The sequence below is a fragment of the Serinus canaria genome, chromosome 5 (genome assembly GCF_022539315.1).
Source record: "Serinus canaria isolate serCan28SL12 chromosome 5, serCan2020, whole genome shotgun sequence".
In the NCBI taxonomy this organism is placed as follows: Eukaryota; Metazoa; Chordata; class Aves; order Passeriformes; family Fringillidae; genus Serinus; species Serinus canaria.
The window spans coordinates 16,482,818-16,495,391 of record NC_066319.1 but is presented as its reverse complement, the minus strand read 5'-3'; the positions used below and the strand labels follow the sequence as shown (position 1 = coordinate 16,495,391).

At 41.1% G+C, this 12,574-nt stretch overlaps 1 protein-coding gene across 3 annotated transcripts in view; it reads left to right on the top strand.

The window, feature by feature from the left end:
- Positions 1-9,124: 9,124 nt before the first annotated feature.
- Positions 9,125-12,574, top strand: part of BRSK2 (BR serine/threonine kinase 2) — a 301,256-nt gene continuing 297,806 nt past the window's right edge. For all 3 annotated transcript variants that reach the window (XM_009102182.4, XM_009102181.4, XM_009102179.4), the window contains exon 1: positions 9,125-9,549. In XM_009102182.4, the coding sequence (XP_009100430.1) occupies positions 9,456-9,549 (94 nt within the window). In that variant the 5' untranslated portion in view covers positions 9,125-9,455. The remainder of the gene's footprint in view (positions 9,550-12,574) is intronic.

Genomic DNA, 12,574 nt, shown 5'->3' with positions numbered 1-12,574 from the left:
TCCATATGCTTTTATCTGATATTTTAATAATGAATCACTAGATCAACATTTTCTTACACTTGGGTGTATAAAGAGTAAAGATGGCATTTGAAATTTTTCTCTTGGAAGGCTCTCAATGAAACAATGTGATATCTACTGAGACAATTTTCTTAGGATTTCCTCAAACTCTGGACACTCAAAAAAAGGATGGCATAGAGGAAAGATGTAAAAATATCATGGTGTTAGAGGCAGAGGAAAAAAGAAAATCCTTCTGTGACTCTCCTCTTACAGAGTGTGCTGTACTGTATTCAGGCAACCCCATGCCTAGAGGCCACAGTCTCTCCTTGAGTGTGTGTGACCTACTAACCACAGTGAAAAACAAGAGCAGGTGATCTGATTCACTGCTTTTCTCAGGGAATAACTTTTGCCTTGGTAGGGGAAAATTCAAGGAGTTACTCATGCTAATGTGCACTGCTCCCATGGGGTTCACAGACCATTCCTCAGAGCAGTTGTGTCCTAGCTTTTCAGTGTAACTGGTGAAAAGGTCAGTGCAAACATTCATTCACACATCCAGAAAAAGACAATCCTTCAGTCCTGCTGTTGGAGTATTTGTTTTTCTCATTTCTAGGCTGGTGGAAAAAAACACTAATGTGCAAAGAATACATTTCTGATACAATATTTTAAAGAATCTCAGACGTTTCAAGAATCCTCCTCAAGGATCTCCAAGTGTACCATAAAGAGCAGATGAGGTTGAAATATTTTCTAAAGAGAACCAAAACAAAGAAAAGGAAGCTCAGGGCAATAATGAGATCTTAAATATGTCAACTTTGGACTGCCTGTTTTTAGCTAATCATAATAAGACTTATGTTTAGGAGGGTGAGGATTTGCCCTTTTTTGTGACTGGAACTCTGCCAGTGATGTGGCAAATACCTGTGACACATAAACTCTGCTATCAGCTGGTTTGGCAGCTCTCAGAGTGATTTCCCCAGTCCATGCAGTAAATCAAAAGCAAAACCCAAATAGCAGGACAGCACCCTATTTTCCAAAGTTTGTTTATTCAACCAGTTTGTAACACTTTCTCCCTGTTCCAGCTGAATAATTTCATCATTACAATGCTGGAATTTGTTTCAGCTTTTTCCATTGCCAGCAGGAGGGGATTTAAAAAGCACTTTGCTGCGCACCTTTCAACCATCCTTGTAACTTTCATCTGCATATTGTTTTCTTTTGCTAGAGGCTTTCCCAACAGACAGGCATTTTCTCTGAAAAGCTGCATCACCTATGGAGTTAGGAACTGTGACCTTCTGGTGCTTGAATGGTTCTATGAAAACTTCAGAATAGCTTTTACTTTTTCTTTAAAAGGAAGAGTCGTTAAAATAGAGGTTTCAGAGAGTCTGAAATATGCTCCTACAATTCTCTGCTCTTTGGGGAGGCAGAGAAAGTGCTTGAGCCTCTCTATTCTGGACTGCCCTGTTAAATACCTCATGGACTATGGAGTTGGTTTATTCAGTTTTGATGAATAGGAATTGCTCTTTTATCTTAGCAGCATTAGGACAGCTCAATTGTCTAAATATTGTTCTATTATCTAGTAACGTTTTCCAATATCTAATAACTGTTGCATACAGTGCCCAGTCCTCCCAGTCTGAATGTGTTTTGGCCCATGTGAAAGGCTCTGAAGAAAATCAGGGATGTATTACTATTTCAGTGTATGGCTTTTGTTAGTTTTGGTGGGGGTTTTTTGTTGGATTTGGTGTTGCTTTTTAGTGTGGGTTTTTTGTTTTGTTTTTTTTTTTGTTGTTGGTTGGTTGGTTTCTTGGGGTTTTTCTTCTTTTTTTTTTTTTGTTTTTGGGGGATTTTTTTGAATGAACAAATTATTGGTGCAGTTAAGAAATACATTTTAAGGGAAATTATATTGATTTTTCTTTGTGACATAAAATCAGTATTTTGCCCAGAATAAGCAACCATTTTCAGCAGTTCTGAGACCTCAGCATGTATATCTTCAGAACAGCCTCTGCCTTCTTGCCTGTGCAACTGGCAGAGCAAAAATCTTGTCGTTCCTTTTCTTTTGATGAACAATATCCTTTGACCTCTTAAATTGTTCTTCACTTCTTCACTTTCTTTCATCAGATAAAACCCTTCCTAGTGCTTTATCCTTGGTTCTGCTGTCAGGAATGTTGGCTGTTGCTAACCTACACCTGCCTTGCAGCCTTCATTCCAGCTCCTGTCCTAAGTTAGCAACAACCTCATGTGATCTATCTTCCTTAAAAGCTTATCTTTTGCACTTGCCACTGTTATATGTAGCAATGTGATGAATGGATCAGTTCTGTTCACTGGTGCATAGTGGCCTCAGGTTCTTCTTTGTTCTATTTGCCTCCTGCTTATCTTGGCACTCTTTTTGATTGTTTTCAAGCAATGCCTTTTGTTTTCTGTGAGACTGATGTGAATGCAAAGAACCAAGTTCTACTTTTTCACCTCATCAATCTCTTTGCTCATCTTTTACCAAATAAGCTGGGGTAGTGTATTTTTATGGAGCAAGGGATCTTTTACCATTTTGCCATTGCCATCATTACTAGCCTATCTTTAATTTTTCCTTCCAGCATTTTGTGAGAACTTAGGGCAGGATGTCCTCTTCTTAAATTCCCAGTGGGGGCTAAATAACTACAAATCTGTGAACTTTGCTATTTCCCACTGTGTGGGAAATGCCAGGTATGCCTTATCTTCCAAGGGACACAGCACAACTCCAGATGACCATTCCTGTCTGAGGGTCATGTCTGTAATTCTCCCTGCAGAAGAGATGGCAGGCTATTGCAACCAAGAAACCAAGTGCCTCATGGAGTTAGGAGCCAAGTTATCCAACAGCATAACATAAAAAATATCATGGGACAAAATCCCATGAGGGAGATCAGAGAGGCACTAAGAGGAGTGAGGTGCCTGAATAAGAGCCAGCTGCCCAATCCCCAGGCCAGGGGCCACCAGCACATCTGGATGAGCACAGGGGCACAAGGGCTAGCAGGAACACAAAAAAAAAGCTCTCTCCAGTCAGCTTTCAGACTTAGGGGCTCACTGCTGAGGAGTGGGACACATTATGGGATGTAAGGGAAAAGCAGTTCCAGATTGAACAGGGCTAATTATGGGATGCTCATGGGTGGAGCGAAATGTGGGGAAAGGGGGTAGGTTAGGTGACTTGAGGAGGGACAGGAGAGAGAAAACAGAGGGGTAAGCAAATAATAAGGTGAGTTGCCACACTTGGCTAGTCAGAATACCTGTCTGGTTATGCTCTGTGCCTGATGAGTGCAGTCTGACCTGTGTTCTTATTAAACTGTTTTCTAATTCTTTGCTGGGTGAGGGGTGCCTGTGCAGCCATGTGCATGGGGGGTGAACCCAGAGCTGGGGGCAGGCCACGGGCTGGAGGGCCAGTGTGTCTGCAGTGCAGTGGCTGAGCAAATGTGGGTGGGTGGGTGGGTGGGTGTGATCCCTTGCCCAGATCAAGGCAAACCAGATGGTGAGCAGGGAAGTGATCTGGGAGCCAGTGAGGTGAGGGGGTCTCTAGGGGCCAGCCCCAGGTGGGAGAGCACCCCTGGATCTCTGCCAACAAGAGCACAGGGGAGACAGTGGGGAGTGGGGGCAGGTCAGACTCACTGGCTTGTGAGAGCAGGTGCCAGCAACTGTGAGATTTGGGACCTGGCTTCCAGCTACTGGGCAGACTGACTCTGTGGTCTAGACAATTAATATTTTTCCTTGTTCATCCTGATCAATACTTTTTAACCTACTTGAAACCACAGCAGAGAAATATAGGAATATTCTAGGATGTTGACTGAGTATTTCACTAAACCACCTGTGGTGAAATCTCCAGAATTTGCTTTGTTCAGTGCATTTGACATCATACAACTTTAGTGCAAGTTGTTGAAGTGCCCATAAAACATCCATGACAGCTGCTAATATGTACTTTACAGTCACTTCTGTATGAGATCATCATAAAGATCATCAGTCACTGATCAGGGTGCACATGCATTTTGTGGCAAAAACTGAATGGATGAAATTGTTCCAACACCAGAAGAAACACAGGCAGAAATCGTGTTTCTGTCTTCACATACCTGTTTTCTACATCTTAAACACCAACTGCTCTGAACTCTCAGCTCTACTGTTTCTGGGCTTCCTGAGCAGCTGGAATTGCTCCATACAGCTGCAGGATTTCAAGAATTGTGCCTCACACATAATTTTCTTTCTTTCCTTTTTGGGGTTCTTGAGCATTGATCAATGGATGTTACTTGTCTCAAGGATTCACCCTCTTCTGAGAAGCATGCACATAATCTGAAGAGATATCTGGCCATCTGTCATGGTGTCAAGATTTCAAGGGAAGACAAAAACAAGCCCAGGGGGAAAAAAAAATCTGTTGAGGCACACACAGAAACAACATCTGGCTCAGAAAGTCCCAGAGCTGAAAACAATGGGATCCTGAGAGAGTACTGCAGGCAAGAATCCCATACACTTGCCTTGGACTTTTTCTTCCTTACATTTATACTTACAGGCACCTCTGGAGATACAGTATTAGGGTAGGTGGAGACTTGCTCTGACAACTAACACAGACATTCTTTTGGTCTCTTGTACCTCAAAGACAGGTCAGTTACCACAGACCCTTCCTCATGCTAAAGTGTCTGATTGCTTTCAAGTTTGATTTCTGTCAGGACCCAGTCACAGCTCCACTTAGTGAACCAAGTGAATGTGCCTGCATATTCATATTATTAGGAAACACAAATATCAGTGCAAGAACAAAAAAAACTTCATACAGAGGTTTTCACATTGCTATATTAACCTGGCAATAGCTTTTTGGTTCTTAATAGTTTAAAAATTCTGTGAGGCACAGGTAATGACGGCAGCAGGCTTGAGAAAATGACAGTAATATTTCCAAAGGAATAAAGAAAGTCCATGGTCCAGAGGAAATGATACTGTAAGAGCAGTTATCTATTTTGTTATTATACATTTTACAAGCCTTTACCTTAATTCAGCTTGAAACAATGCTGATAGGTAGAGAATAAGCTAACAGTTCATTTTTTCTGGGTAAGTATTAAAACCAATGTACTAGAATATGCAGAACACCAAGAATCCAAATAATACTGGCTAAATTCCTATTAACAATAGCAATAATGGCAACAACAGCAAGGTCTCCAGAGTCTGCCTGACTACTGTCATGGTACAGCTTTGCTGAGCAATATAGACCAGATTTGAGGAGCTGCCACAGTGGGAGTCTGTGTGGAAGCACTGCCTTCCATTAGTTAACTAATGTTAACTAAGTTCCTCAACACTTGCTACAGTAAGAAAAGTGTCTGAACTCTGAGTGTGTTCTAAGAATTTGAAACACCACCCACTTACTGAAATCCAGTCCTTTCCTTTCTTGCAGTCTTCCTTGGCCTCTTACAAAGACAGTCGATACCTAATGCAAAGGAGAAAACATTTCAATTTTAGACTGTTAACATCTCTTTGGAAATGTTGCAAATTGATATAATTATCCTAAATAAACATATTATCAGTTTGTCAACAATATTGATGACTAAATGTCCCTCAAACACCTGGGAGAGTTTCTTATGAAATATCTATACAATGTGGTTAATTCTCAAAATATCTAAATCCCTACATCACTTATCAAAGAGGTGCCATGTGTCCATACATATGTGGATGGAACACACAATTCAGGGTGTGACAATGGATCCTGACCTTGCAAATGCTGAATATTTTTGTCCTCTTTATTATGTCCTTATCATAATCATTAGTTACTAGGTTATTCTAATTGGAGACAAAGTCTTAGCTTAAATTCTTCTTACCACAAGAAGACTACTGATTTATCATTCTATGCTAATTTTGAGTGAGTTTTCTTGGAAGCATTACACTTACTTTTTTTTCAGTACTAACTTCAAACATATATTCAACTGAACAAGTGAAAAACATTAAAACAAAACTTCCTCACAGACTTTTTTCCTGTAGCTTTTTTCATCATCTCATGATCCATCTTGAGGTTTTTATGGGAATAAGAGGAAAGGCAATGACAAGCATCTAAGCAAACAAATGATAATAAAGACTTTCATTAGACACAAGCTAGTGTCAATGGGAGTGGGTAAAAAATGAAAAAAAAAAAAAAGCCAATCCTTTGCTCTTTGTTTTCAGAAGTATGATAAAACAGCAAAATTTTAAATAATTTCTTTTTTGGTCACTCCATATTCCTGCAATAATTTTGTTGGGGTCAGTGTTGAACCCTTCCTGAGAGAAATTTAGTCCTTAAATGAGAATAACAAAAGAAAAAACAATGGAGAAAAGAGTAGAAGAACCTAAGATTATGCCAATATGCTAACTATACATTTAAGTTTACACTTTTTGTTCATTTAAGCACAAGATTATACAGAATAAGGTCAGGGGAAATCATCCCATATGCATCCCCAAAGATATCTGATATATCCAATGACAGCAGAGTCCTGTTTATTCAAAATACTTTTGGAACATCAAAACATTTGGATAAACAGGGCTTCAAATAATTGAGGGAGTTATTGTATAAGTAATTCACACCAGGGGGACATAACCTAGATTCAAAGGACTGAGTTTCAGATCAAAGGGGTACAGATAAATGGGATTTGGCTCCATATGAACAAATACATAAAATTAAAAAAAAACCCAAAACATTTGATTATTCAGTAATCAAGAAATGTTCAAGCATTTTTTCCAAAAGAGTTTAGGACAAAAGGTTGAAATTGTTGCAATGGGCTCTACAGAAGGACATTACAACAGAATCAAAATAACATAACTAAACAAGACCAAAAATATATGGGAGGTTTTTTTGGGGGGGTGGGGGGGAGGAGGGAGAAGGTGGGGGGGTTGTGCACACATGTTTGTTTGTGTTATCTTCCAGTCAGGATCATATGAACTTCACTAAGTTTCTTTATTCCAGCCATGAAACTGACACATGTTTTGTGTCAGAAGGGGGGTATTTGTAACATCCATGTCTCTTAACCCACTTTCCTCAATGCCCAATAGAAACAAATGTGAAATACACAAGTTTGGACTCGGATGGACAACATTGTCTGATTTCTCATCTTTCTATTAATAACATAACCCACATATGGTTCATCTACATACAGACATCATCACCTCCTATTAAATACCTTTTAAGATACAAATCTTGGAATTAAAAAAGATTTTGATCTATGCTGATACTCACCCCCTGCATTATTAATATGGTGGATACCTAATTTATACAAATAAACAATATTTTCCTTTTCCTGCAAGCTATGCACACATTGCCACAATTCAGCATTGTCACTTACTGTTTGATGGGACTTTTTGACAGTGTGGGAGGGCAGATATTTAGAGAGGAGTAAAACATCAGAAACCATGGCACATTTCAATTGCCCCCAGCATTTGATTTCTGCAGGCAAGAGCCCATCAGGGAGAGTGCTTCTCCCACCATGGTGTCTCACCTGGAATGGTCCCATCATGGCTCGTAAACCAGAGGGAAAGGAGATCTGAGGGATGCTGGAGAACAAGGAGAGGTCTGGGAAGCTTGGAGAAATGGCAGTTTGGAGTTGAGTTGAGTATTAAGGGCAAAGTAAACACCTGGAGGGTTGGAGGGAGCAGAGGATGCCTCTGGAAAGACACAGAAGCAGTGCTTGGCAGGGAGGGAGGCTCGGTGTGTGGTCACAAAGGGTGAAGGTGAGGAATGGGGATGGTGTTTTGGAGTTTGCCTACACTGCTGCACTGACACAGTCTGGAAGGGAGTTAAGGTGAACAATAAAGGGCAGGGTTGTTTTTTTCCAAAGCAAGTGTTAGGGTTTTGTTTCCTGAAGAAATCTGGGAATTGTTTAATTCCCAGTTTCCTCCCTCCTCCTCCCATCTTACTAACTCCTCTGCAACCTGGTGGGTAGTCATGTCTGTGGTACAGGTAGACAGCCAATTTCCAGTTTTATTCCAATTTGCAAAAACATCTGTTGTTTCTGCATATAGATATTTTAAAAAGGGTAAATTTCCCTCTTCAAAAAACCCAAACAAACAAACAAACCTGAAGTAGTCTTCTTTCAATGAGAAACAGACAATGACAAGGTTTGTAAAAGTTTTGCCCTCTCTTTACAGGCTTGCCGAGGCTACCTTCCCTGGCTGGAAAATTCTTGCTCTGTCTGTGTCTCAGCTGGAATTTGAATAGCAATATCTTGACCAGTTCTCTGTCCAAAGTAGGGAAGAGAAGGTAAAAATGGAACCTGTGTGTAGGAACAGCTTCAGCTTGCTATCCCTGGAGACTGGCTGAAACTGTTGTATGGTCCTGAATCCAGAAAGTACATAGGCTTCTGCTGAGCTTGAAGTATCTGCAGAATCCCTTCTTTTGTCCAGCTCCCTAATCTCTGAAGGTTAAACACAGCCATACTTGGACAAAAGCAGTGAAAGTTTTCTTACACTGCTAGTACAGTGCCTGTGGATCAGGCAATCTGCTCCAATTAGCATCTAATCCCTGGATTTTCCCTTGCAATTTTAATTAAGGGAGTGGCCATTCAGTTTTTGATCCGTTCATCTAAGGACCCAAAGTTTTTTGTTCCCATCTAATTCAAAAGCAGGTCTGTCACTGAGTTCAGTGGTTACAGGATTGTCCCTGTTATTTTTCTCTTTTCCCCCACAACCCCCCTCTTTCCCCAAGGTTTTCTTTAAATGATAAAACCCCCAGGGGACAGAGGTCCACCAGAATCAATAGAATCAAATAGAATCAAATCATTTCCCAGGCTCATTTTCAGAAGTAGCTTTTCCCCCCTTTCCTATTTCCTACCACAATCTTGCCTTTTCTTTAATAATCTGGAACTGCAGCTGCCTAGTGGAGTAGAATTCAGAGGTTAAAAAAAAAGAAAAAAAAAAAAACACAAGTGCATGTTTGGGTCTTAAATTAATATACACATTAAATTATATTTAATTGTGCCTTATCAATAGGCTGATGAACTTAGGTGTTTGCTGCTGCCATTGGTCATGATGCTCTGTAGCAGGCAGAGGCAGCAACTGCTGCTGATGGAAAAGAAAAGGTAGTGAAGGAGGAGGGGAGAAGAAGGTGGGGGGCGAGGGGATTGGCTGCTTTTCGTGTCATTCACAGCTGCGGCCCCGGCTCTTCCGCCGCTCCAGCTCTGGCTCTCCCTTGAACAGCTCCTAGAGAGAACAAGGCGTGCGGAGCTCGGATCACCAGCATCATGCTCCTCGGGCTTGGATCGTAGATCCCCCTCCTTGAACACTGAAACAACTCCTTCGTCTTTCAGCGTCCCGAGCAGACCCAGCGAGAAAACAAGCACGTGAGAGAGAGAGGAAAGAAAGAGGAGGAAGACGAAAATCTGCAACCAAGGGGACTAAAGCAAAGAAAAAGAGTGCTTTGCTTGCACAGCTGCGAAGTGGGAATTTAAAGAGCTGCAGAGAGAGAAATTCCAGCTCATCAGCACATACACATTGCAGAATTACAGATCCAGGTAGAAATGACATCAACAGGGAAAGAAGGCAGCGGAGCTCAACATGCACAATATGTTGGACCCTATCGTTTGGAGAAAACCCTAGGAAAAGGACAGACAGGTTGGTTCTTTTGCAGCAGCACCGGTGCTAGAGGGAAGGTGCTGTAGCAGCCGGTGAGGTGTTGGGGATGGGGTGTTCCAGGGTTCAGCTTTTCCCATTTGCTGTTTCAGTGAAGATAATATTCATAGGGGGTTTTGGCCTTTATTTATTTTTAGTTTTCATTTTAATTCCTTCTTTTCTTCTTTTTTTTCCCCTTTATCCTTTTATATAAAAAGCAAAGAAAAAGAAAAAAAAAAGCCCAGGATGCTTTATGTTCATTACTCCTGCTAATGGGTGTTGTTCTGATGACAGCCAGAGTGCATGCAGAGGAAAAAATAGATGATCTGCTGGTAGTGAATTTTCACATCCGTTTCTCTACTGCCCTACTTAGGAGCATTTTTCTTTTTAATCAAATTATATTGAAATTAAAGGTTCACAGCCTGTAGTACCGAGGAGGTGGTGGTGGTAGTGGGGGAGTCACCAGCAGTATTTCATGACATCATGATTGAAAAGGGTGTAGTCCTTAAGGTGCAGTTGGGGGGGGCTGGTGGAAATATGTACAGTATGTCTCTGGCACTGACTGCTGTGGGTATTTAGCAAATATGGATGGATGGGCTGGTGGTTTTTGTGGGTAGGGTCTGAAATAAAAGAAAAATAGAGGATCGGTAGCAGAATTCATTCTGATTATGCTGTGTTTTTGTAGGAGGGGTTGGGAGGGGGGAAGGGAGGTTATTTAATTATTTTTCTTAAGGCTTGTTTATGAAACTTGCCCCCAGCAGATTTTCCTGAATGGAACAATGGTAAGAAATATTAAAAAGAGGAAAGCGAGTGGAGGGAATTAGCAGAGAGCAGGTGCTTCTGCCCTACATGACATAATTAGATCCCCTAAATGCGTTCAAGATCTGGACTTACTGTTGCTTGCTTGGATAGCATATTCACTTCAAGGGCAGGGGAGTATTAATTGGAAGAAAAACCCTTAAAAAGAAGCCCAAACATCTTCCTTCTTCAAATATTTTATTTTTAGTAACAGGTGCAATAAGCAATGGCATCTGGCAAATTCATTGGGTTGGGATCCCCCCCAGAAGTGGATTGAGACTTGAGGTTATAATTTAGGGAAGGGGTAAGATCAGCCATAGGGGGGCTTCTTTGGGCATGTGGGTGTTAAGTGTTGTTCATTATGGTGGGACAATAAAACATGATGCATTGTGGTGTATTTTTTTTTTATAACCCAGCCGAGCTTTGCCCATCTGTTGTCTAAAGGATTTAATAGGCGTTTCCATCCCCAGCTGCTGCCTCTGCTCTGCCTGCTTCCTCACTGCCCTGCGTGGCAGCAGCTCTGCAGTCCGCAATTTTCTTAGGGACACAGTCAAAATCCAGATCTTTCTCTGTAAGAAGCAAGGCTCTTCTGAGATGATTGATTATAACCTCCCCCCCATCCTTCCCCTCCTCTTCACAACCCCATAGCAACCGTTCAGAGACATGGATGAAGATGACATTGTCTTCTAGTGGAAGTGACTTTTATTTATATTTCCTTTTTTTTTTTTTCCAAATGTCTTTAGCATATCAGCTGCTATAGGTAGTTCTCTGTCACTGTTTTGGTTACCACCTTTATCCTTTGCATAGCTCAGTGGATCTTCTGCAGCTGTGTTCTTACTAAAATCTCTTCTGATGATGGTAATGAAAATATCCTACAAGAAAAATTATGGTATAATGTTAATAAAACTGCCCTATTTTTGCTGATAATCCTTTCCTGAATACTCCAGGTGATCAAAGAGCCAGCTGTAGATGACAAATTCATTTTTGTCTTCATCACCATTTCCTTTTTCCTCTCTCTCTCACCTTCTCAGTACCCCTCCCTCCCCTTTAAATGCAATTGTGCCTGAGATTCCTGAAAATACAGCTGCATTAACCTTTTGCTCCGTGTTCTTATAGCCTGACGTTGTGGTCCTAAAGGGTTATCTGCAGCTTTGGTTATGTTTTTTTCCTCTCTGCTAATCTTCCTATCTTCCTCCTAAGTGATTAGAGACGTGGGGGTGGAGGGAGAAGAACAGGATGTATTTAGAGGCTTGCTGCTGTTGGCCTCTGCAGTTATTCAACCAGCTGGACAAGGGTGAAAGTTTCCTTTTGCAGTTTTACCGTATAACTGATCTTTATAGATAAGTCTCTGCTGTTTGCACACATGAATGCACATGAAATGCACAATACATGGTGTCATAGAAGCTGGAGGTGGGGGAAGGAGGAAGAGAGATCTTGAAAGTAGCTGATGTCAGTCTGTGTCTCTCTTGTTATACCCGCCCTTGATTAATGGAATAACGCACTGAGGTGAAATCTAACTCAGTATTAAACATACGTGGCTAAATATGGAAAGATGCCTTCTGGTCTTCTCGCATTTTCTGTGCTAATCGCATTTGGGAGCATGCAGAATGGTATAACCAGTGTGTGGCATGTAGCTCATCCTCATCCTGCTTGTTTTGGTGGGTAAGCAGGCAACCTGCAGCGTTTTAGGGGGAGGACAAGCAGTGCAGTAAGAGGGCCTGATTCACCATAGTATATTGGGTATCTTGGCATTTGGGTTGCAGTGGCTTACAGATGAAGGAAGTTGTGATGGTAATAATTCATTTAGAGCTTGACTTTGAAGCTTGGAAGATTAGGAGGTAATGTTTTGGAATTTTTTTTTTCCAAGGGGATGAGGAAGAGTGAGAAGAAAAATCTGGCAAAATGAAATGATGAATAGAAAGAAGTGTAGGTTTTGTTACAAAGTCCTGTCCATTTTGCAGTGATCTTCATATCCGTCACTTTTGTTTTGAATAAAAAATTATTGACTCTATAAAGTTATTTTATATAGGCAGGTCCAGCTTTGCTCCCGGATACACGGGCTTTATATAAATGCATTAATCACCCTTACCTGCTTGTACTGACATCAGAAGAAGGGGTTTTGGGGAGGAGTGAGGGTTCATTCATAGTTCAGAGCAGACTTAGGATGCCACGGAGAGAGAACGTAATGGTAGGTAAAACTCTCTTTGGTTTTCACTCTGTGAAGTTCATG